The sequence below is a fragment of the Salarias fasciatus genome, chromosome 9, assembly GCF_902148845.1.
Source record: "Salarias fasciatus chromosome 9, fSalaFa1.1, whole genome shotgun sequence".
NCBI classification, from domain to species: Eukaryota; Metazoa; Chordata; class Actinopteri; order Blenniiformes; family Blenniidae; genus Salarias; species Salarias fasciatus.
In genome coordinates, this window is record NC_043753.1 from 15,021,612 (window position 1) to 15,044,331 (window position 22,720).

Here is a 22,720-nt window from a genome sequence, read left to right on the forward strand (position 1 = left end):
AAACTTTCTGAACACCTGAGGACTGAATGAATGAATGAATGAATGAATTTATTTTTCGAACGTGTATAAAGAGAAGAAAGAAAAAAATATAAAAAAGAAAGTTAATGCAAATCAAAAAAAAGAAAAAACAACAACAACATAACAGCATAGTTCGAAAAAAGGAATAGGAAGAAGTAAAAACTTTTTAGAGATTCCTACCCCTTTTTAACTGTTAACAAGTTTTAAAATCATACATCATAGGACATCATATAATATAATATGATATAATAAAATATATGTATACATGTACCATGCAGATATCCCTATAAATACATGATATATACCCAAACATACCATATAGTTATCCCCATAAATATATACTATATAACAGAATAATTATAATATAACTACAGTATAACAACAATATATCAATTTCCACTATATGCATAATACTGCTGATACACTCACTTCCTTTAAATTAGGACTTAAAACACTATTATTTGCTCAGGCCTTCCGATGAATAATAGTTTTCCAATTTTTATTACAGTCCTAATAAAGCTTTTACATTATATATTTCTCTTTTGTTGCCTTTAGCATGCTTTTAATGTAAATCATAATCTTAATCACTTAAGATTAAGATTCTGAATTGTCTTACTTTAATCTATCTCTCTTATATCTTTGTAAAGCAGGATGAACTGTCTTATGTCCGAAGTAATTGTCTTACTCCAGTTTCCTTCCACTGTACAAAAATATGCATTGGTTATCGTAAATTGTCTTTTTTTGTGAATGTGAGTTTGTGTTTTTGTGTATTTGCCCTGTGATGGACTGGTGACCTCTTTGGCGTGTAAGTTAATATTACATTTCAAACATCTGTCATGGCAACATCTATATACACAACTGGCAAAGGTGACCTTTTTGTGCAGGTAAGCATTATGTCTTCTCTTTGACTGATGAGAACTTGAGATGCAATACATCAAATTCAAATCTATCAGAAATGTTTTCATAGTGACCAGTGCAGTAATTGTTAAATAACAAATACCGCACACTGTGTGATGTTCTGATGAGTAAAGATGTCTTCAATGGGCACAAATACAAATATAGTACTGGACGTTTGATAAAACATATAGCAAGTAAAAATATTGATGAGGGCATTCTAGATTACAGCAGTAATGGAATTCATTTATAAAAATATTACAATAAAATAACATAAATTGGGAGAGTGAAATTTAAGTGAGTACATTTTTTTTAATTATTCATTCATTCTGTGGGAATCATTACTTCATAATAATTGCTTAAAATTTTTGTATTTTATTTTGTTTTTTATTTATTTATTTTTTTTATTTTTTTTAAAGAAACAACAGAGCAAGAAAAAAATAGTTATACAAACGATGCCCTAAAGACCCATGTTGCTGAAGCACCTGAACGCCTCACGGCTGTTTCCTTCAATTTGAATCTCTGCTTTCTGATTGGTCGAGTAATTAGACGCGGGAAAGCAATCCGCGCCAAATTCACCAATTCCCAATGAGCTAAACTTTTCAATTTTCCATCTGTCGGATTCTCAAATCTTCGCTCTCATCAAGCTAAACAAAATGTTTTACTATCCAATAGTCCTCCACCGCCAGTCTGGATGTTTCTCCACAATTTGGTGAGTTTCAGGAAGTTTGATTGATTGTTGCCACAAGCCGATGTAACTTTACTACATGATATGATGATTGCAGTAAAATCCTCTGATCTGAGTCACATCTGTTTGTAAACTAAGCATGGATGTTTCTAAACATGATGAATCTGTGTATTTATTCAGGCTAGCAGCCACTAAGGGGATCAGGGTGAATCGCAGAGAGCTGCTCAGTGTCAATGTCAACCAAACATGGTAATAATATTTGATTTTTCTTTAATTTTTTCCTGTTTTTTTTTTCTCTTCTTTTGAGAAATCAGTAAATAATCTAGTCAGATTTATTTGTTCCCCATAAATCCACAAGATATTAGTACTGGGCTTTGATAAATTCTGTTTTCTTTTTCTTTTATGTGTGAATAATTCAATAAGTTTTTAGCAGGTTTGTATATTCTGGAGTGAATCAAAGACACGGCTGTCAAACATAAGGCTCGTGGGCCAAAACTGGCCCACAGGCGGCTCAAATTTGGCCTGCCAATCACCAAATAATTTCTCGGAATTTCAAAGAAAACAGAAAGTGTTCGTGAACAAGAACTGTGCATGTATTTCTCTTGAAATTGACTCTGTTAACTGTTGACAGCGGCGACATCTTGAACTACGTGACCGCACAGGTTCCTGCGCCGCAGCCGAACCTGCCGAAGCCGCGGTTCTCCCTGTACCTGTCGTCCCAGCTGCAGTACGGGGTGGTTGTCGTGTACCACCGGCAGTGTGGCTTCCTGCTGGGTGAGAGAAACGGGTCAACGATAAAACATTCTGCTCAGGCTGCACTCTCCTTCACATCATCCAATTCAGAAACCAACAGCCGATGAAAACAATATTATCCAGCGTGGCTCAACAGTTTCAATTCATGCAGGTGTTAAATTACACCCTGATACTGATATTGCATCAGGCAGATTTGCGATCGCGCTGTTGTCACGGTTGATGGAAACAGTGAAACACAATGCAGCATGGTCGGCAGCGGGAGAAGCCAAGAAAGCAGCTACTGCCTGTCGTCCACAGTGGCTCACGGTTATGGCAATGGTATTTAATTTCATCCACCAGTATAATACAATTCAGTACAACCTCCCAAGGCTTCAGTTATGTATAGGCATGTCCTTTGTACTTAACTTAAACATGGCATAGTTGAGTTGATCATTAAACTTAAAAAAAAAAATGTTATTGTGTGCAGACGATAATTTTAAAAAGCAGCAACTTCTGGTGTTAGTATTGACATCAATTAGTCCTGTTTATTAGAAAATTATAAATCTCACCTGCATAACATTTGATTAACTCCTTGACTCCCTTTCTGTCCTCCAGAGGAGATCCAACAGGTGATCAGCCGCCTGCTGCGCTTCAAGAACTACGTTCATATCGACATGGCTGAAGCTGACAGGTCTGGTCTGAATGATTCACTTTCATAGACAGCTTTATTCTCTGCCACATCTGGAGTTATAAGCTGTGTGTGTGTTTGGAGAAAGCTGAGAGTAAAAGATTTCACCATAGCATATTTATGAGGTGTATTTATTTTGTGAATTTATGAAGAAGGTTGAGTTTTATTGAGTGAGCGATGGACAAATAGAGCTACTTTGATGTGAGTGGCTTGCTTTGTAAATAAGTCACTTTATGGAGCGGCAGTAGTATATGAGTAATACCAAGATTTCCTATTAATGACAACATTTTGTGCAATATTCAAAGATCTGTGTGACAGCCATGTTGGCATCACATTGTCTGTGTATGTGTCAGGAGGGTGTTGGATGTTCCCGACCCCCTGTGCATGATGGAGGAGGCCGAAGGAGCTCAGGACCCCTTCTTTGGTCTCATGGGATCAGATCAGCTCCCCAGTCCTTATAAAGTACACCTGGTATGTTTCTTTAGCCCTTTCAAACCATTATAGCCATGAAAATTACCTGTTTCGAACAGTCCAGATGTGACACAGATACTCCCTGAGGAGATGAGCTACAGGTGCTGCTGTAGATAATAAAGACTGGATGGTCATTAAACATCTTTTCACATATCAAACGCTCTTTGACACGATCATCATAAATCAGTGTTCCGCGTGTGTTTGGCGCTCCCTCTTCTCCATGACGAGTGCAGTACTCCTTCTTTCAGTCTTCTGCCGATGTCGGACAGTAAATCTTTATTACTCTTGACGGATGCGATAAATCTGATAAGCGCGGCTGAACTTTGCCCCACGTGGAATATTTCCCAGCGTGCAGCTTTTATTCATGGATGAGAATTCAGGGCAGAGAGACAGTAACACGGACAGAATACCAATGAAGACATGAGACAACTAAATATTGATTCTTATGTAGATGTTCTGGTTCTGCTGTGGTAGCCGGCGGGCCGTACGCCGTCACACACAGCTCATTACACACACTTCACCACTCCGCTCCACAGCTCCGTGCTTTTTTTGGTACAGAGAAGCAAAAGAGGAATTAAAGAGATCACTGTTTTGTTATGAACTTTAACCTTTGTGTTCGCTGCATAACGTCGGCCGTCGTGTGTGTTTCCAGGCAGAGTTTGTGAATGAAGAGCACTCTCTGGTGCCCAGTTATCACAGCACGCCTGAGGAACAGGGTGAGACCGGCACACACTGTGTATTTTACATTTGAGGCGCTGCAGCTGGTTGACTTGAGACGAGGCCATATTTCAAAAGTTCGAGAAGTGGTAATGCACTGATGAGGTTCCTCCATTGTATTCTTGAAGGATAAGGTCATCTAATTTATTCTGCATTTAATTCTCTTTCTTGTTCACTCTTGTCCGTTATTGGAGCGCCATAAGCAGAGGTGACTCTCAGCCCGCCTCGCATCCTTCAAACAACGTCCTCCTGCTAACTCCTCCTGCTGTGCCGAACCAGGTTTCAGGTCGTCTCCAGCCGCCATCACCCTGACGGAGAGGGAGCAGTTCGTCAGCAGCGCTGCTGAGGTAAACTCCCTGTCACATACGTTGGGGGGGGGGAGGGAGACACTGCCGTCATCATTTTTCGACGTCCCGGTGAATCACCGGACGGAGATGTGGACCGTGCGCCCACAGCAGCTCCGCTTAACATCTCTGTCGGAGACTCAGAAAGTTCTGTGCGTTTATGACGGACCTGTGAGTTTACTTTTATATAGTTTCTGCTTTTTATTGTTTCAAGCAAGACCAGGTTTTCTTTAATAGATATGTTCATAAAATCCATTTATTTTCTTGAATGGGATGGGGGAAAAAAAAACAGTAAAGTTAATGGTGCAGAAGAACGGGGGCATAAAATACCTGATGTCTAAATGACTGTCCTCAATTCACCTCTCTCCGTTCACGGCGGATGAAGGAGCGAAGAGTCTCATTGTTCTAGTTGTAAAATCCACCTGTGCTTGAGCAGCGCGGGTCTCGGTCCGGCGGCGCTTTCACACACTATTAGGCCCCCCCATTCTGTCACTTAGGGACCGATAACACTCCTCCTGAAGCCCCGTCAGCTGATGAAGTCCGCCTCGGCCTGATAAGATCCGACTTAATCACATCAGGCGGCGCTCACAGCTTGTTTACGGAGATGTGTTGCTCTCATTTCGGTCGTCCTCCTCCGCCTCCACTTCATCCCGAGGATTCCGGTTTGCTTTGCAAGCAAAAAAACATGATCCCGAAACTTCTTATTGGCGTTTTGTACCACATCGCTTCTAATCACCTCACCATTTATATTATTTCTGGCTTTGATCGTCACGTTGAGGATTTCACATTCCCCGATTACAATATTGTGATTTTTCTTTGTAGCCGTGCTTTGAGGGTGACGACCTTCCCGAAGCCACAGACAGAGACATCGACCTGCTGCTGGATCAGCCTGATCCGTTCGGTCAAGGTGTTTGTTTGTGCCGTTTCCTGTTTGTCAGCTTTTGTCATTTTGACTGATCATTTTGACTCCGTCAACTTGTGAAACATTCAGATGATGCAACATTTAGTTAACTTGCTTTTTCAGAAAAACAAGCACCTGTTGGACTAAATATTTTCAGCGTGTTTTGACGTATTTTCTGGTATTTGTTCGCTCAGGAGAGGAGGAGAGGACGGGGGAAGCCGAGGGAGCCGGATCGTTTACCGACCAGTGAGTCTCATCTAAAGACTTCAAACCGACACTAATGAGCTCTTGATCACACCGCCGGTCTTTATTTCGCCGTCTGTTTCATTAGTTGTGTCTGATTTTGTCGCGCTGCCTGCAGGCTGAAGGAGACGGAGCTGGGCCGAACGCCGGAGGCTCCTGAGGGCGCTGCCCACCTGGAGATGACCCCCGTGCATGTTGCCCTGCCTTCTTCTCCCTCTGGGGTTTTGGGCAAAGACGGACCCGGAACCTCAGCAAGCTCTTCGGAAGAGGTTTGATTTAGATGAAACACCTGAAACATGACATTCACAACGATATTTCATCAGATTTCACAGATCTCGTTGTCTGTTCTCCCGCTCTTCCATCAGCTGGCAGTCCGTCCTGCCAGGAAGCCCGCCGGAGGACGCCGGCGCCAGCTGGTCTTCGCGGACCCCGAGGTTCAGATCTCTGAACGAGCGATGAGGGGGCAGATCGAGAACCCGCTGACGGAGACGCTGAAGCTGGTAACTCAACTTAATGAACGTGTTGCTGCTGCACAGGAGAGATTTCTCAAAGAAACGGCGAAAGCAGTGAATCGATGACTCCTTCAGTCCAGTTAAGCAAAGGGACGGACTGAAAGGCAATCAGATTAGAAATGGGCGAAGTCGCCCTTTGAAGGTTATTTCCAGCGGCCGTTTCTGTTCTCCTGACGCCCCCAGATAAGGTCAGGAACGGAGAACGTATCGCCGCTCTGGATCTGCTCCATTTTCAAGGTTGTCTGCTTCATGTTCAGCCGTTCACCTTCCAGCTCTCGCGGAAACAGGCATCATGTGCTGCTTCTGTCTGCTGCACGGATTCATACCTCTTATTCCATTTTGTGTATTTTAGCATTGGTTCAAAATCAGTTTAGCTGTAGGAAAAATTTCTGATCCCATCAAATTACAGTGAAATTAAAGTAACAAATCAAGTGTGAAAATTATAAAAAAGGCCTAAGTGCAGGGTAACAATAAATAAATAATCACAGTATAGAGAAATGAACTTGATCAGTGCTGTTATTGCTCTGTGGGACAGGCATAAACACATTAATGTGTGGACAGCAGGTGGCGCTGCTGCAGCTGATGGAAGGAGCTGCTCTCCTGCTGCAGAAGGAAAAACTGTTCGATGCACAGAAGTCAAGTCGCTCTGCAGCTCTCTTTACTTTTCTTTCCAGCTTCAGACTCTGAAATCTGAAATAAATAAACCTTGTTGATTTCAGTTAAAACCATCAGTAAAATCAGCTCAATGTAACATTTTAAACTCTTGATTTGCAAAAACTATTAACTCCTGAGCGAAGCAGGAATGTTTCTACTGTGAGTTGAGTTGAAGTTTTCCAGCTCTCCTCTTCTTTCCTCTCGGCCTTCTGCACTGCAGCTCGTTGACTTTTACCCTCCCTGATATTTTTAATTTCTTGTGATTAATTATGTGATATAATTACATTTTTTTCCCTTCTTAGCTCCAGATAAGCCCCTGTGATGACCTGTGATAGTAATATTTCGTCTTTTCTCTCAGTCAGAGGTGCAGCTGGACTTCCAGAGTCTGACTTGGCTTACCACTGCAGCTCAGCTCTTCAGCGCCCCCTGTGGATGTCAGTACTAACTACACGTCTGAGTTATTACTCAACAACCTCTGATGAGCAAAAACATAACATTTTTTTTAAATCCTTGAATATGTTGAGTGTTGGTAAATAGTTAAAAAAAAATGAAACGTTTAGGTTCAAAGTTAATACTTTGTAAGACCTGCAATACTTTAAAGCATCCTGGAAACCACGATGTCTCGCTGCCAGACTTAACAAAAACTCCAACATCCTCTCAGCAGTCATTTAATCGATTTGACCCTCCTGCAGCCCTCCTCCATGCCGACCTGCTGTCATTATGGAAGCAGCAGGCCTTCATCACAGTCCTGCACCCAGGAGGACTGGAGGAGGAGGAGGAGGTCGGGGGGGAATCCGAACAGGACAGAGAAATCCTGAGAGCGGAGAGGAAGAGGAAGCACTCCGAGATGAGGGAGGTGGGTCTGTGGAGAGCGGAGCTGAGGAGATGATGAGCAATAACAGGAGTTTAATCTGCTCAGACTCTGAGTTTTGCTTTTTTTTTGCTGCGTCTGTGTGTTGCAGATATCCAGCGAGTCGGGACTTCATCCCGCAGACGGCTCATGTGGGAATTCTTCTTTCTCTGACACGTCACATCAACTCATCACATCATGTTTTAGCAGCACATCGTTTACTTCAAAACACCCAGTAATTCATGGAGTGTGTGTACGTGTGTGTGCGTGTGTGTGTGTGTGTGTAAACAGCTGCAACGAATATGAGCCTGGACGTGTCCAAAGAAGATAAATCTGTGAGCGATGTGATTACTTCAACCAGCAGATGGTGAGTCTCAGGTGGTCAGACAGACGGACGGCGAGATGGATACCAGTCGGTGTGTCTCTGTGGGTTCGCTTGCTTTCCTCTCTTTGTGGGGTCTGAAAACGGAGAGATGATCTACCTGTGTGTGTGTGTGTGTGTGTGTGTGTAGGTCCCTACTGGAGGATGTCCAGCCCATGATGGAGCCCATTGCAGAAGAAACGATCGAGATGCCCGAGGCCCAGACTGATGGAGAGGACAGGGAAACTCCCAGGTGCTTCGCTCATAAATCACTTCTCCAAACACACAAAAAACAAAACCGAGTCGTCCTTCAGTGCAGATGAACAACTTTATTACCTAAAGTTGAAGATTGTCATTTGACTTTGAAACTTATTACATTTTTTTCAGAGCAGAAAAATTTACTAATAAAAAGTTACTATTGGAAATCCTTTTGAATTTTGTTTTGTGATGTTACTTTGATTTATGATGAAGAAAACATATTGATGTTTGAAAGTTTTTAGTATTGAGTCACACCATCAAAATTCAACCCAAAGATGAAATTATTTTCACGACTGTTTTGTCCTTTCTGTTTTCCCTGACCCTTAATTTTCTTTCCTCTGCATTTGAGAGGTGTCTTGTGTGTGTTTTAAACACCGACTACAGCGCTCACAGCTTCTGAATGAAGGTAATGCGTTGACACTGCCCCCTGCTGGTCCGCTGCTCTCATAGCAGGTCGCAGTGTGGAGTGATTGGCTGGTAGAGGTCAGCTTGAAGGTCACTTGTTCAAGTCGATGAGGTTTAAGAGGGGAAAGTTCTGACTCCTGAGCAAGATGGCTACCCGTCGAGTGCAGCAGCCTCCTAGTTCATGTAGTTAAATCGAACTGAAGAGGTTGTTTATTATGAGAAACAGTTGAAGCAGTAGCGACTGGATCCCACCACACCCCGCTCACACACCCCTCTCCTCCTCTCCCCTCCCAGCTTGATGGCCTCCCTCCTTCACACTGGGTCTGGTGAAGTCTCCTTCCACTCCATGCTGCCCCTGGAGGCCGACCGCTTCACTGCGGCTCACACCTTCTCCAAACTTCTGGGTGAGGGCATCAAGAGCGAGCAGACATGATCTGCTGTGTTCAGAGTCCCGAGCTGTGATCTGCTCGTTTCAACATTTCATCTCCACAGAGCTGCTCTCCGCCGGCCAGGTGACGGCTCGTCAGACTGAACCTTACGGTCGCATCGCGGTGAACCTGGAGGCTGCAGAGTCGCTGTGACGTTCTCTCAGATCAGCTCTCCTGTTTTTTACCCGGTTGGGATAATGAATTTAATGTTTAACATGATTGACCGAGTTTTTAAATATTGTTAGATTTTTAAAAAAGGGGAAACTCAACATTGTATTAAATTCGTGTTGGTTCCAGTGTATTTATACAGTTCTATTATTGGACATTTATACTTAATGACTTTATTGCCGTTTCACATGTTATCTTAATATGAACTGAAGATTTTGACCCGCATGAATTTTTGCAGTTTTGAATGGTTTTAAAAAAGCTTACATGTGGTTTGTATCTTGCTATTTGTACTGCCCAGTATTTACCTTTGATAAAATCTTATTTGCTCAGCAGAGAAAAATGTAATATTGAATTTTTTCTCAGATTTTGCTGAAAAAACACCTGTTCTGTTTAGCGGCGTTGACAACCATTGAGACATTTTCAAATTGTACTAAATTTTTAATGAAATAAAACTAAATATTTGGATTGTGAGTCATAAATTGTGCCGGGCTGAGGCATTATATTGAACAACTCATTGCACCTGCTGCCAACTCCTGAATCCCACTCACTCCTGTCCGCGCAGTGGCAGATTTCAATCCCCCCCAAATGTTTCCACCGGATAGAAAAAAGAAAAAAAAAACGCCACTCCAAAAGTGTCCATAGCCACATTCTCAGATCAGTCTTTTGTGCTGCTCCATAATGTGAGCGGAAGGCAGGGCGGGTCGCTCCGCCGCCCTCCAGCAGGATCAGATTGTGCCTTGCTGGCAGAAAGCGTCGGTCTGACCTCACGCCTCAGCAACTCCACACAATTAAAGTGTTTGCTTGTTGAATGCGCGGCGGCGTGCGTTGGTAAGAGAGAGAGAGAGAGACCTCATCAATGTGGCGCCTCATTGTGACTGCCAGGTCTGAGCCGGGGTCAGCGCCGCAGTCAGGGAGCTCAAACATTTGTTCACATCAGCACAGTGGTTTCCTTTATGCGACCTGCGATGCGTTCAGGAACCAGAGCGAGTCCAGGGGATCGTCCTTTCTACCTCCTCGTAAAAAAGTTCATAGATGCATTATTCTGCAAGTCAGAACTTCACTTGTCAGCATCGCAAATAAGGCAAATTCAGGGTCAAAGGTCAGTAAGATTTATGAGATTTGAACTAGATGCCCAAGAAATGTGCCGGTTTAGTGTGAAAAGACTCCCCGACACACAGGAAAGCACATGAGAGCCGTGCAGCACGGCGTTTTACACGTGCCCCGTGTTTTTGCTGCAGCAGCCTGGAGGACATTCATCAAAAGTCGAGAATGTGACGGTGCGCCGTGAAGGGCGAGTACATCATCCTAATGCTTGGCTCGGCCGTCGGGGGAAGGCAGAGGGCAAACGAGAGGGAGGCTCCCAGTGAGAGTCAGAGGCCAGATGAGCTGCAGAGGCTTTCTTTCATTACACGCTCATCAATCTGCCGTCCACACCGTGGCTGGGTTACAAAACATGTAGAACATCTCAACCCTCTCTCAACAGGAATCCTGTCGGAGATCTGGTGGCATTAATGTGCTACAAGCATCCTCTACAATTCTGAAAGATATTTTCTTTTACCATTGCGTGTCTCAATGTGGTCATTTTCATCATTTTGTATCAAATTTCCGGCTCACTTTGTGCCTTTTTGATGCTCATACAAACAGATTGACAAGGACATTTTACAAGCTCTCCATTAGTCTCTCTTCGTGCTCCTCCTCTAAAGCGTTTTGAATTTGTGATACAGCTATTCAACATTCCTTCTGCCCACCCTCAACATAAACATTCATCAACTTCAAGTCAGTGCAAGCAACGCTTTAAAAATAAACGCATGTGCGTCCGTTCGGTGGCAGCCGTGTTGTCCCGGTGGCCGCGGACTGGAACACACTGCTGATGCACACGGACACCTGGGAGTTCAGACACCGGCGTGCGTACATCACTCCCCTGACAGTCTAATGAACCTCGCATCTGAGCGACACATAGCTCGCATTCGCACGAGCCGTTTATATCAGGCTGCAGGGGCAGAGTCTGTACGCATTAGACACACTCGCGCTCTTCCTCTGAATCATCCGCCCGGGGAAGAAAGAGCACGGCCGAGGATTTGTGGAGAGCCACGGAGACGGCAGATAAGGACAGGGATACAAGCCGGTGAGTCAAGCTGGCCGCGGACGAGACGAACAGCCCGGTGGAGGATGGCGAGGCCGCCGAGAGGCCGGCGGCGCACGGCAAGCTGATCCGCGTGGAGCTGGAGTGGGACGTCCCGATGGCGGTGACGCTGCCCGTCGAGGTGCAGCTGGACCCGGCGCACCAGCCCTTCCCCTTCCTGGACACCACGCTGGCCGACCTGGGCATCCAAGAGTGAGTGTGGCCCCCGGGCGGAGGCGAACCAGCTCAGGGAGCGCCGACTAACCGGCGAGTGTTTTCCGTGTGTTCAGGTCAGAGGTGAAGGAGAGGGTGGTGTGGGTGGACACAAAGAAGACGCAGGTGAAGAACAAAGCCGGAAAGCTGAAGGAGAAGGAGATCACCATCCTGGAGGTAACACCGCCAACGAGTGTAAAACTGGAATAAAGGTGTGAGGTTACGGTTTGTGTCTTCCCTTTGCTTGCAGGTGAGGGTGAAAGCACAGAAACCAGGAGACAAACAGCTGCAGGAGGTGCTGTACAGCACGGAGGCCCACACCGACCGCTCCTTCTGCCGCACAGGGGTGGACATTCTCCCCTGGAAGCAGAGGCACACAGGTCTGGACACACTTCACCGCAGCAGCTCACCTCCTATTTGAGAAGCTTTCAATGCAACTTTTACTAATCGCGGTCAGACTGCTGCACCAAATAAGAAATGGCTCCCTGGTTGGGCGTCCACCTCCTCCGTCACAGACGTGTGGAATTTGAAAGTCGTGCGCTGCTTCAGTGCTGGGTTTTTTACAAATGTGTCGTGTGTGTTTTTGTATCAGGGGAGGACGGGCTGAAGCCTGTGGAGATGACGATGGCATTAGACATGGAAAACAAGCAGCCTGGCGGGACGGAGGCTCCGGGGCAGCGGGACATCTGAGGAGCAGCAGAATCATCAAGTTTGCATTTTTATGTTTTTGTTTGACTTTGACGGAGCGGGAGGCTGAACGGCTTGAAATTAACTGCTTTTTCATTTTTGTGACATTTGTAAAAACTCTCCGGCCTCGTTGTGTCTGTGACGTAGAATTCTTATTTATTTATACTAAAAATAAGCAGCGCGAAGTTTTAAGTTGTGTTGCTTCAGGAGTAGCCGATGAACATTCATTAAATCCACAACATATAAAAGATTTTTTTTTTTTTGGTTTTGTTTTAATAACATCTGAGGAGTTAGTGAGCTTTGCACAGAGTTACGCTGCTGTTACAGAAACCACTTTGGAAGCAGCCGAGGAATCATCTCTGAATAAGGCAGTGCTGGAAGCTGGAGGCGAACACACGGAGCTCTGGAGGTTCCAGTCGGCTCCTAAACATTTTGTGGTTCATGTTTACAATTGATGGAAAGAAAGGACAGAAATGTGGCACTAATATTGAAAACACTGTGCAGAAAGAACCAGGAAACAAAATACAAACTACAGGATGGTGAGCCAGAACTTAAACTAATAAAACTTCAGGGAAGCATGCAAACGAGTAAATAAATAAAAAGTTAACTGTCACAACTGTAGAATTTGATAATAACTCTTGCAGAGTAATCGAAGTGCTGAATTTACCCCGAACTGGGAATCGTCTCACGTCAAACTGTCCAGATTTGAAGCTACAGTATAAAACACCTTCATCTTCGCCGGCTGCTGCCGTTTGCGGGCTACGAGGCGGCGACCGCCGCGCTCAGGTGGGCCTGCTGCTCTGCAGGAAGCGAAGTCACTGCTGCCTGGAAGTCTGCGCCGTTGTTCTGGGCGAATTCTTTCAGGAGGGCGACCAGAGCGCTCTGCGCCTCTGTGGAGGAGGGACGGAACAGTCAGGCATTAGAGGGAGGGGAAGAGAAGAAGAGGAGCGCTGTGCAGAGACAGCTTCAACATCAAAATCTGAAATGTTCAGACTTCAATACGGCAGAAAAAAGAAAAATCTTCACCTTGATCGACGTTTTTGTTGCCCAAAACGTGACCCGAGGCAGCAACTATGGGCTTCATCAACTTCACAACCTAAAAGGAGAGCAACACGTCTTCACTCATGAAGTCTGAGTTAACATCACCTGACGTTTGGTTTCATCATTTTTTTGTAAATCATAATGTCGAGCAATCAGATTGCTCTAAAGGGACATGCACTGTAACATGGAAGAGCTTTTAATAATAAAACAGTCTGGCTTGATGGCGGTGTCGTTTGCTTCTTTCTCAACATCTGACTTCATGTGAAATGCTCAGACGTCACTCAGCTTCTCCGTACCAGATCACGACTGTGTTTGTAGAGCAAGGCCAGGCAGCTGAACACCGTCTTGTTCTCCTCCAGGTCCTCTTTGAGAGGAAGATGACCCACCAGAGCAGGTACGACCTGTCGGTCAGCAAATATTTGGGGAAACATATTTATCTTGATATCCCAGACTTTACATGAGATTAATACTCTGTTGGCAGAGTTGACAGAACTAACATGATCCAGAGGAACGGCGTCCACGTTGCTCAGGATCATCCTGCAGAGGGCGGCGCACAGATTGTCGATCACTCGCAGGTCTGACTCCTTGGAGAGCATATTGGAAAACACAGACAGCATGGTGGGATAGTCCCTGGAGCGCTGCTAAGGAACAACTTCACGTCGAACTGTTAGAAAACACTCATCTCTCAGAAACACGGACACGAGGAGGATACGACACGATGATGGGTCCGGCGGCCTCCGCCAGGCAGCCCAGTCCAAACACGCTGTTGTTGCGGACCTCGGCGTCACTGTCCCTCACTCCGGCCACCAGCACTGGGAGCAAGCGGTTGGACAGGCGGCCCGCTACGCCGCGGCCTCCCGGCACGCTGACGAGAGCCTGAAGGATTTCTCCAATGGTCCCCACGGAGAAGGACCGGTCTGACACCGGGCAGGAAGATTTCTTTAAAAGGGAGAAGCGTTAGTTTTACACAAACCTAAAACTGGAGAAAATGGTTTAAAAGTTAAAAGTTAACTGCAAAGCCCACCGCTTTGGCCATGATGAGGGGAAGCAGGTCGTTGAGGAAGGGGGCGAAGCTGTCTGCAGGAACAGAAGACGCCACCAGAGGGATTCCTTCTCCTGCAAACTCCTGAAGCATGGCGTCGTACTCGGCCTGAACCCGGACAGAACAGACAGAATGAGTTCCACATTCACTATCGACATAAAGCTGCATCAGGCGGTATGTTACATATGCATTGGAATAACTGCTGATGTTTAGTACCTGTTGTTCTTCATCATCAGCTTCATCGCCACCAGCATCCTGACAAACAGTCTAAAACAACAAAAGCAATGTTTTTCCCCCAAAGATTTCACTGAGAAAAGTTCACATTTGGTTATTTCATAAAATGTGACTTCAGCAGAGACGCGGGTTCGTCCTTCAGTTTCCTCTCTGACCTTTTTCTTCAGCACGTCTCGGATCACGTGGCTGACGTCTTTGAGGCGCGTGGGGTTTTGAAAAGCTTCTCCTTTACACGACTTGATGACGCCGTTCATGGTTTCCAGGACGCCCATCACGACCTGCCGCTCAGTCTCCTTCCGCACAGTTTCCAAAAAGCAGGGAAGCACCACGTCCAGCAGCTTCAACAGGGCTGGAAAAGAAACCCAGCAGCACTGGTTCTTATTTTAAAGTCTGACACAGCATGTGCATGTACAAATTCTGATCTGACAGTGTAAAGACTTCAAAACTTGAAGGCGCTCATCATATCATTAATTCACATTAACAGTAAGCACCGCTGCTCAATTCCCTCTCCTGCTTCTCTGCATTACCCTGGTGGTTGGTCTCGGTGGGATTTTCCTTCCACACTTTGTGCTGAGCGCGGCAAAACTGGCCCATGGCTCCAAAAGCGGCCCTGCGGACGTCCTCATGGGGAAACTAGAGACGAAGCAAATAAAGAATGACGCTGCACCGTGGTATGCACACAAATGACAGATAATAGGTGAACAAGTGAAGAGATCATCACTGCTCTGGGAAGCATCAGTATATATGTTTTTTTTTTTTTTTTTTTTTTTTTTTTTTACAGTCCAGCTGGATGAGAAGAATTCAACCTGCTGAGATTGCTATAGATTGATAATGCTAAAAGCAAACCCACTGGACATGGTCTGCAAATTAAAAAAAAAAAACCCACAAGGCAGCCTTCACAGCACATTACACAAAGAGGACGAGCTGTTCTGACCAGTGACTTACATCTCTCAGCTCGTACACTTGCTGGAAGCTGGACTCCAGGAAGGGCTGGAAGGCAGCTCTGTGAAGGAAAACCACGGCAAAAACACAAACGCAAATCAGAAATGTCAGACACAGGTTAGACCCAATTAAATGAATAAAATAATGCAATGGGTGTTGGTCTTCTAGAGTTACATTAGAAGGGAGATGACAGAAGGATCGTGCAGGAGGGGAGATAGCAATAAATATCTATAATACCCAGTGTTAAAGGCAATCTCTCCCAGAGCGTCACAGGCGTCCTCCTTCTCATCGATGTAGGCATTTTCCACACTGAACCTAACAGACGGACATTCATGGCATCAGGCTGAGTGAGAGCCGTTTTAGGTCAACACGTTTGTGTATGTGTGTGTCTGTGTGTAAAGCCCACCCTGCTACATCATGCAAATCCGTCTCCGGCTCATCTTCCAAAAAATGCTCCGCGTCATTTTGTTCTTCGTTTTCGTTCTCATCGTCGTCGTCGTCGTCCAGCAGGACGAACGTCTTGTCCTCCTCAAGGTGGGCCTGAAAGGAGGAAGAAAGAACGGTGGTGATGAGTCCAACAGTGTGGCGTTAGAACTACAACTTATTTCAAAAATTAATTCCAGGCCTGTCGTGTTTTACCGTGATGCCTTCATTGGACTTCAGGGCCAGCAACATGATGGTGGTTATCGGGGTGAGATGAGGAATGAGGCAGTCAGGGCTGACTGTGGATACAGCAGAGTACAGACTGTACCTGCAAGGAGGGAAACACAGACACACTTGAAGAAAAATTAAAATATTGTTGGACACATTCAGCAGTATTTGTTTTGGACTGTTGACTGAGGACAAATCAAACACACTGAATAAATGACATACGTGCAGCGTCTTAGGTCTGGGTCATCGATGGTGTCCGTGAGATTGAGGCCCAAACCGACACACTCTGCAGCAAGAGGACTGAAGACATCTTTTCCAATGGTTCGAGCCAGCACAGAGAGAGTATCTGAGAGCAAAACAAAACAAAATATAGTGCCAGGATTAGTTTCCATTTACTCTGGACGCAAAGGAACAAACAAGGCAACGTATAACTGGATCAAATCCTGAGCGTGAAAAAAGCAGCTCAGATGTTGTGAGTGTGTTCAGGTAACGTACCCAGAGACTGAGTTTGCAGAGATCGCATCTCCTCTGTGGTGGTGGTGAGGAAGCCTTTCAGGCTTTCAATAACTGGAGGGAAGTAGGGAACCAGCAGCTCCTTGGCAGCATTGGCTGAGAACACAAGTTATTCAGTCATTTCGGGACTGAGTCTCTTTATTTTCAATAACATTCTAGCATCTGGTATGCTCTGCCTGTCTACCATGTATTCATGGTAAATAAAATGCTGTACAACTATACCTCAGGCTTCAGCGTCAATTCACACTGAGGTTAATTTAGAGTATTGTTGATTACTCCTCTTACAATCGGGCCTCTGATCACATTGTGGGCTAAAATCATTTCAGCTACCAGCGTTACCCATTCCTGCTTCAGGGTCCTACCTATGGCTCCAATGGCAGACACAGCCAGCTCTTTAATCTTGAGGTTGTCAGTGTTGTTGAGAGCAGACAGCATCGTGTCCATCAGGGTGGGCAGGTAGGGCTCAATGTCAGCGCCTGTTCAGAGAAATGAGAAAACAAAGTGTTCAGAAACCTGACATGTGTGCAGTGACTTTTATTTCTTAACACAACTTAGTAAATATATAGTAAATTTTCCTCAGTTGGCGAGGTGATAGTCTAATGGTTTTTTTCTCACCAAGGTTCTCCATGAAGTTTTCCAGAGCATAAAAGGCTTTAGTGACATGACCAACTTTGGTGTCGTTCAAGGAAGAAAGGTAGCCCAGCAGTAACGGCATCAACTCTGCACAGTACTTGCTGACTTCAGGCTGGAACGCAGAGGATAAAAGAAAAAGATAAGAAAGTCAGACAACTCGTGGTTTTACTGTACTAATTTGATTATATAACAAAAAAGAACTGAACTAGCCACAATTTAATTGGATACTTGCAACAAAAACAACTGTAATCGTTTCAAAATGATAGCCTGTGTTTCCGGACTTACCTGTAGATATTCGGAGAATTGCCCCAGAGCAAAAAGCGCAGCACTGCGGACCACCTGGTTACTGTCAGAGAGGCTCTGGCACACTGTCTGCAGCACTGATGACAGCATCCTACAGAGGCAGAGACAAAATGACAGATCTTGCATATTACTATAGCATAAGCACCCAGGAACTGAAGATTCTCTTTTATAAGATGTTTGAGAACGAGCAATTTCATAAAACAAGACGTACTTGGTGCGTATGTGGTCTGCACATCCTTCAGCCAGCACGGCCAGGCACATCAGACCGCCCTTCTTCTGGTAGGGATTTTCACTGGTGAGGCAGGCTTGAGTGAGGGGCAGCTATCGCATGACACAAAGATCACACACAGTCAAAAATCAAAGTATTCCTTGTAAACGTGTTACATGCCTGTGTAATAACTGTATAACTCACAAGATGATGAAACAGCTTCTCTGGAGGCATGTGAAGCGCCATAGTATCAATTATCTAGAAAAAAAAAAAACAATTTAATACGATTTTCACTTGAAATTAAAGTCACACAGTATGTGAACACTGGCTACTCCTCTTCACCTGAGCGGCGGTGTGTTTGGGATTTTCATCGTCTGTGCCATCGCCGCTGTCGTCCTCCTCGTCCTCTGGATCCTGCTCGCCGGGTGGGGGGGACGCAGTGAGCACCGGAAAAATGGTCTGCAGGATGGGGTTCAGCAGCTTCTGCTTCAGCACGGTCTGCAAAGTGGAAAAAACATGCAAATGTTACATTTCATGAGGAAAATGCTGTTCATCTACAGGCTTGTGTCTTAATAATCTGGTTGTTGACGCCAAGTACAAGTTTACAAACATCCAGAACTCAGAATAAAATGTGTTTCAATGACTGCAGATACTATTTCCTCAATAGTAAACTTTGTTTTTCTTTATAAAATAAAAACAAGTAGACCACGCATTTATATGAGCTGGTGGGTGTCTCTACCTTGCTCTTCAACTTGATGAGAAAGGCGATGCAAGAGAGGCCCTTCACCCGCAGGGAGTCACTCAGTGAAGTGTCACTGCCCACCTAACACAAACGAACGCTGGTCAAACTGTCTGCAACCAGATACAAGTGGAATTATGCTGAGGATAATCGAATTTGGACGTTTTGATCTGACCTCCAAGCAGAAGTGGACAATATCAGCGACGTGAGGAACAATAATGGACACTTCACTCTCCATGAGCTCATTTAAGACCTCCATGGCTTCACTGGCTTGATCCTGTGGAGACACATTAGCATGTCAGGTTAATCCACATATTTAGGCCATAATGTTCTTTCAGAACGTCACAGTCTACCTGATCGGCCTTGATGAGGTGTTTCAGAGCAACAATCAGGCTCGGAACGAGGGAACGCATCTGGGCCTGCAGAGATGTAAGACAACACATCAGTCAAAAGGCATTCATATTTTTGAAATTGACATTTTTGACTCCAGCTCTGACCTTGGAAAACAGTTTGAGTGTATTAAACGGAAGCGATGCTCACCATCTCCTCTGTACCAGTGTAAGCTGTGATGGATGTGAGGGTCAGGATGCAGTAGTACAAGGCGGAGGGGTTGCTGTGGTCTTGTAGCACAGAACTGAACAGCTGAAGCAGCTGATTGTAGTGAGGCTTGAACGGTTCTGGGTTGGACTCCATCACCTTATTCAGCAACAGGAGGCCAACCTGTTGGGACGAAAAGGTTTTGACAAATACAGAGAAAGAATGAGTCAGGATATTAAACAATCCAGAAAACACTTTGTAACGAAAATCAGCTTTCACTGAGCTCCACTACCATGAACCACAGAGACATTAACTCGTAATTAAACATCATGTTGTTTGAGCAGTGACTGTACCTGTCTATCCTGAGCGTTGCTGCTCTTGGTGGATTCATTCAGAAGCTCCAGCAGGGCAGGCCAGCGATCCGGAGTTTCGTGTTTAACCATAACTGCACACAGCTGGGAGAGCGAGTGCCGCACTGTATGCCTGCAAAGCAGAAGCACAGCAAATAAGACACTCTGGCATTTCACGAGTGAGTATGGTCTGGTATAATATGGTTATAAACAATACAGGTAACATTTTTGGCTTCTTTTTATTTTTTTTAAAGAAATACTTACTCCGTTTCTTGCATGAAGGCCTGCAACACCACAGCCTTAAGGCTGTATGGAGAAAGACAAACATTAAACTGATGATAAATTAACTTAACTTCAAGCTTAAAATTAGGTTCCTGCTCATTTTTCATCTATGAACCTTTTAAACAAGAAAAATCCCGACTGAACATGAAGAAAATAGACAGAAAAATAGAAACCAACTGAAAGCGATGGTGACAATGTAGTAGGTTTAATTTATCATCTCCATACTATTTTCTTTTAATCCTCCACCTATATTTCATGATGTTTCAATGAAGTCAGTTTAAAAGTAGATGTTCAGCACACTAAAGAATCAAACAGGGCTTGCAAATTCTACAAGACTAAGGACAATATTGGAAATTTAAACACAATCGCGTTTTTGTGGGTATCCTGGCAAACTGAGCAGGGTGGTGATTCAAACCTCTCTCTGTCATTGGGGTTAATCTTTTTCCAGTGTTTCTTCACTCTCAATCTCAGCATCACTGTAGCAGACTGGCGAACCTGCACAGAAAATGTGAAATGAACACAAAAGTTTGTGTGGATCAAGATAAAACAAATTAAATGAACCATGTGCTATTTGTGCAAATGAAAGCTACTTCTGTATGAGGCACCGCCACTGCACACACACACACACACACACCTGGGGGTCTTGGGAGTTGCACATGACAGCACACAGGGCTGGTATGATGCCTGGATCTTTGAAAGCCTGTTTCAGGAGGACTGTGGCCTGTCAAGAAAAAAAAAAAAAAAACAGGTCCTAGAGCAATGACCAAACTGACCAGTCAATCAGACATTCCAACAGTTTGCTAGTCTTGAGCGTTACCGGTGTTTGACTAAAACAAACGGCGCTCAGAAGCTGTGTTACCTGCTGGATGACTTCATTGTCCGGCTGTGTCAGCTGCGACAGGATCCGCTCCAGCTCTTCAGTCATCTTGACAGTTAGCAGCTTGACTCCCAGAGAAGACTTGTCCTTTCAAAACGTGGCTATCAAGTATGCTAAACCTGTCAAACATGTAAACAAACTCTATGAGAAAAAGTTTTTCTTTTTTCAACGTCGTGAGTGAAAACGACACGGAAAACTCACCCAAACACTCGACGGGGTGGGAATGATCAGGGTGGGCGAGAGGGAGAACGGGAACGTGGGACCTCCGGTTCTGGGCTGGTCCGTGAACGACTCCGACAGCCTGCACGCGGGTCGCAGCCAGCCAGCAGCTCCACGTGAGCTGAGCCGAGCTGAGTTAAAGGGACCTCGGAATTTTCAGTTTCATAGAAACAAACAGCGCCTGCAAGTGGTGAGGAGGCCGCTTAAAGATACTGTACATCAAAATGTGATCACAACAACACAAAAATAATTTAAAAAAATGCTGGTGTGGCGCAGTAGATAAACGGGACAGAGGGCTCAACCTCAGCGTTCCAACAATATGGAAATAGAACAAATAAACTGAAAATTCATCAGCTGAAAGAGTTTTATAATAGATTTTCAAGAGGCCATGTAAAGCAGCTTCAGCAAATTAAGGATGGTGATCATTACAGTTTGAGTAGTCAAGGGAAATTATATATAACTATATAATTACCACTGATTAAGCTGATAGCACCCCAGTGTGATTTCAAAAATTATTAGGCCAACTACTGTAATCCAAGATTCAGATGGATGAAAGTCCAGAACCTCAACTTGACCTGAAGATGACAATCAAAAGTGCTGACATCACAGCAAAGAATAATACCATTATATCATCTGATAACCACTTGACTAGTTTCCCTCAAAGAAAAATTAGCTTATCTCTTTGGAACTGAATAATAGAACTGTGGCAAGTTGCAATTATCAATTGTAATTTCAGAAATGCAGTTTTGGTTGACAATCTTGACCAAGATATAAAGCCATTTAAGCCCAAATCAGGTTCGGAATTCATTTTAAAATAAAATTGCAACAAACTGCAAACATTTTTGCCAAAACTTTGCACATGGTAAACCATGCAGTCAAGATTTGCTCACTGTAAGTTGCATTTGATGTATTTGTTTAATGAAATCCTAATAATACTATTATTGTTGGCATTTAAACCCCACAAATTACAGCACTGTCATCACGGCCAAATGGAAGATATGTGATATAAACCACCTTGAAACAGAAGGGAGCACTGCTGGTCCTGGGGTCCTGGGAATAGGGTTTCATCAAGGTGTTTTTCCAAGAAAAAAAAATCAGGTATAAGAGTTACTTTTAAATTGCCCGTTGCTGTGAATGTGAATGTTTGTGATTGTCTATTGCTTTCCATTTTCCCTGTGATGGTTCAACCTGTCCCTGCCACCACATCTGGGATCTTCTCCAGTACCCCAACTACCCTGAGTTGTGTAAAGCAATGCAGACAGATGGGTGAATCTGAATAAACGTCATGTTACAACACAGCAATCTCTTGAAATTGATTAATCTAAGTAAGGTAGTGGTCATCCTAAATGAAAGTGCCACAAAAAGATGATCTTGAATGCGTGAGAAGAGCATAGATCTGAAGAGCAGATAACTATCATAGATCTTTGGATTTATTTGGTGTATCAATACACCGGTTCTTACAGTATTTCTTATCTCAGAAAATACGCAATAGAAATTATTTCAATCTTAATAAAACTGAATCAGTGTAAAATATCTCATAAATTTTAAGGATTACATGTTTGTTTTTACATTATTATGACAGGCGAGCCTCTCAACAAAGAAGCATTACCGAGAGTAGCCGCTCGATGTCAGTGTGTCCCTGACGCTTCGACAACAACTTCTCTGGGTTAAACCATTTTGTTTTGAGGGGTGGTTAAATTTTGACAGAAGTATTTCCTTTAACGAAAGTAGCATTACGGAGTACACAAACAGTGGTTATTAGGTTTTACTCTATGTTAAAATAAATTCCAACCAT

At 44.3% G+C, this 22,720-nt stretch overlaps 3 protein-coding genes across 3 annotated transcripts; 2 read left to right on the top strand and 1 right to left on the bottom strand.

Moving 5' to 3' along the window:
* Positions 1-1,568: 1,568 nt before the first annotated feature.
* On the top strand, positions 1,569-9,317 carry rec8b (REC8 meiotic recombination protein b). The gene is made up of 18 exons (XM_030100080.1): positions 1,569-1,624; positions 1,781-1,849; positions 2,232-2,374; positions 2,948-3,023; positions 3,374-3,491; positions 4,144-4,207; positions 4,488-4,555; positions 5,375-5,459; positions 5,648-5,699; positions 5,815-5,965; positions 6,062-6,196; positions 7,221-7,296; positions 7,555-7,718; positions 7,825-7,864; positions 8,004-8,079; positions 8,225-8,326; positions 9,031-9,140; positions 9,229-9,317. The coding sequence occupies exons 1-18, from the start codon at positions 1,569-1,571 to the stop codon at positions 9,315-9,317; spliced, it is 1,674 nt and encodes a 557-aa protein (XP_029955940.1).
* A 1,947-nt stretch (positions 9,318-11,264) lies between these two features.
* LOC115394730 (uncharacterized) lies at positions 11,265-12,357 on the top strand. Its single transcript, XM_030100082.1, has 5 exons — positions 11,265-11,339; positions 11,468-11,667; positions 11,745-11,844; positions 11,918-12,047; positions 12,260-12,357. The coding sequence occupies exons 1-5, from the start codon at positions 11,265-11,267 to the stop codon at positions 12,355-12,357; spliced, it is 603 nt and encodes a 200-aa protein (XP_029955942.1).
* Positions 12,358-12,624: 267 nt separating this feature from the next.
* ipo4 (importin 4) lies at positions 12,625-22,551 on the bottom strand. The gene is made up of 32 exons (XM_030099934.1): positions 22,535-22,551; positions 20,908-21,106; positions 20,689-20,825; positions 20,464-20,550; positions 20,245-20,324; positions 19,812-19,853; positions 19,551-19,680; positions 19,201-19,380; positions 19,014-19,079; positions 18,836-18,937; positions 18,661-18,744; positions 18,264-18,419; positions 18,126-18,179; positions 17,925-18,034; positions 17,696-17,804; positions 17,393-17,522; positions 17,140-17,253; positions 16,760-16,873; positions 16,487-16,610; positions 16,253-16,364; positions 16,020-16,153; positions 15,851-15,928; positions 15,617-15,674; positions 15,199-15,304; positions 14,827-15,020; positions 14,654-14,704; positions 14,420-14,545; positions 14,108-14,334; positions 13,893-14,025; positions 13,692-13,796; positions 13,381-13,450; positions 12,625-13,244 (listed from the first exon to the last, which is right to left on the bottom strand). Exons 3-32 carry the CDS (start codon positions 20,752-20,754, stop codon positions 13,114-13,116), a joined length of 3,273 nt encoding a protein of 1,090 aa, XP_029955794.1. The 5' UTR covers positions 20,755-20,825; positions 20,908-21,106; positions 22,535-22,551; the 3' UTR covers positions 12,625-13,113.
* Positions 22,552-22,720: the final 169 nt, after the last annotated feature.

Excerpts from the sequence above, each read along its gene's own strand:
- ipo4 (XM_030099934.1), bottom strand. The coding sequence starts at position 20,754 with ATGACTGAAGAGCTGGAGCGGATCCTGTCGCAGCTGACACAGCCGGAC. Across the intron at positions 16,365-16,486 it reads CCAGACCTAAGACGCTGCAC|GTACAGTCTGTACTCTGCTG; the intron begins GTATGTCATTTA and ends CCCTCCTTGCAG. Across the intron at positions 13,797-13,892 it reads ACGCCGTTCCTCTGGATCAT|GTCGTACCTGCTCTGGTGGG; the intron begins GTTAGTTCTGTC and ends GCTGACCGACAG.
- rec8b (XM_030100080.1), top strand. The coding sequence starts at position 1,569 with ATGTTTTACTATCCAATAGTCCTCCACCGCCAGTCTGGATGTTTCTCC. Across the intron at positions 8,080-8,224 it reads ATTACTTCAACCAGCAGATG|GTCCCTACTGGAGGATGTCC; the intron begins GTGAGTCTCAGG and ends GTGTGTGTGTAG. Across the intron at positions 8,327-9,030 it reads GAGGACAGGGAAACTCCCAG|CTTGATGGCCTCCCTCCTTC; the intron begins GTGCTTCGCTCA and ends CTCCCCTCCCAG.
- LOC115394730 (XM_030100082.1), top strand. The coding sequence starts at position 11,265 with ATGAACCTCGCATCTGAGCGACACATAGCTCGCATTCGCACGAGCCGT. Across the intron at positions 11,340-11,467 it reads AGGCTGCAGGGGCAGAGTCT|CTGGCCGCGGACGAGACGAA; the intron begins GTACGCATTAGA and ends CGGTGAGTCAAG. Across the intron at positions 11,845-11,917 it reads AGGAGATCACCATCCTGGAG|GTGAGGGTGAAAGCACAGAA; the intron begins GTAACACCGCCA and ends CTTTGCTTGCAG.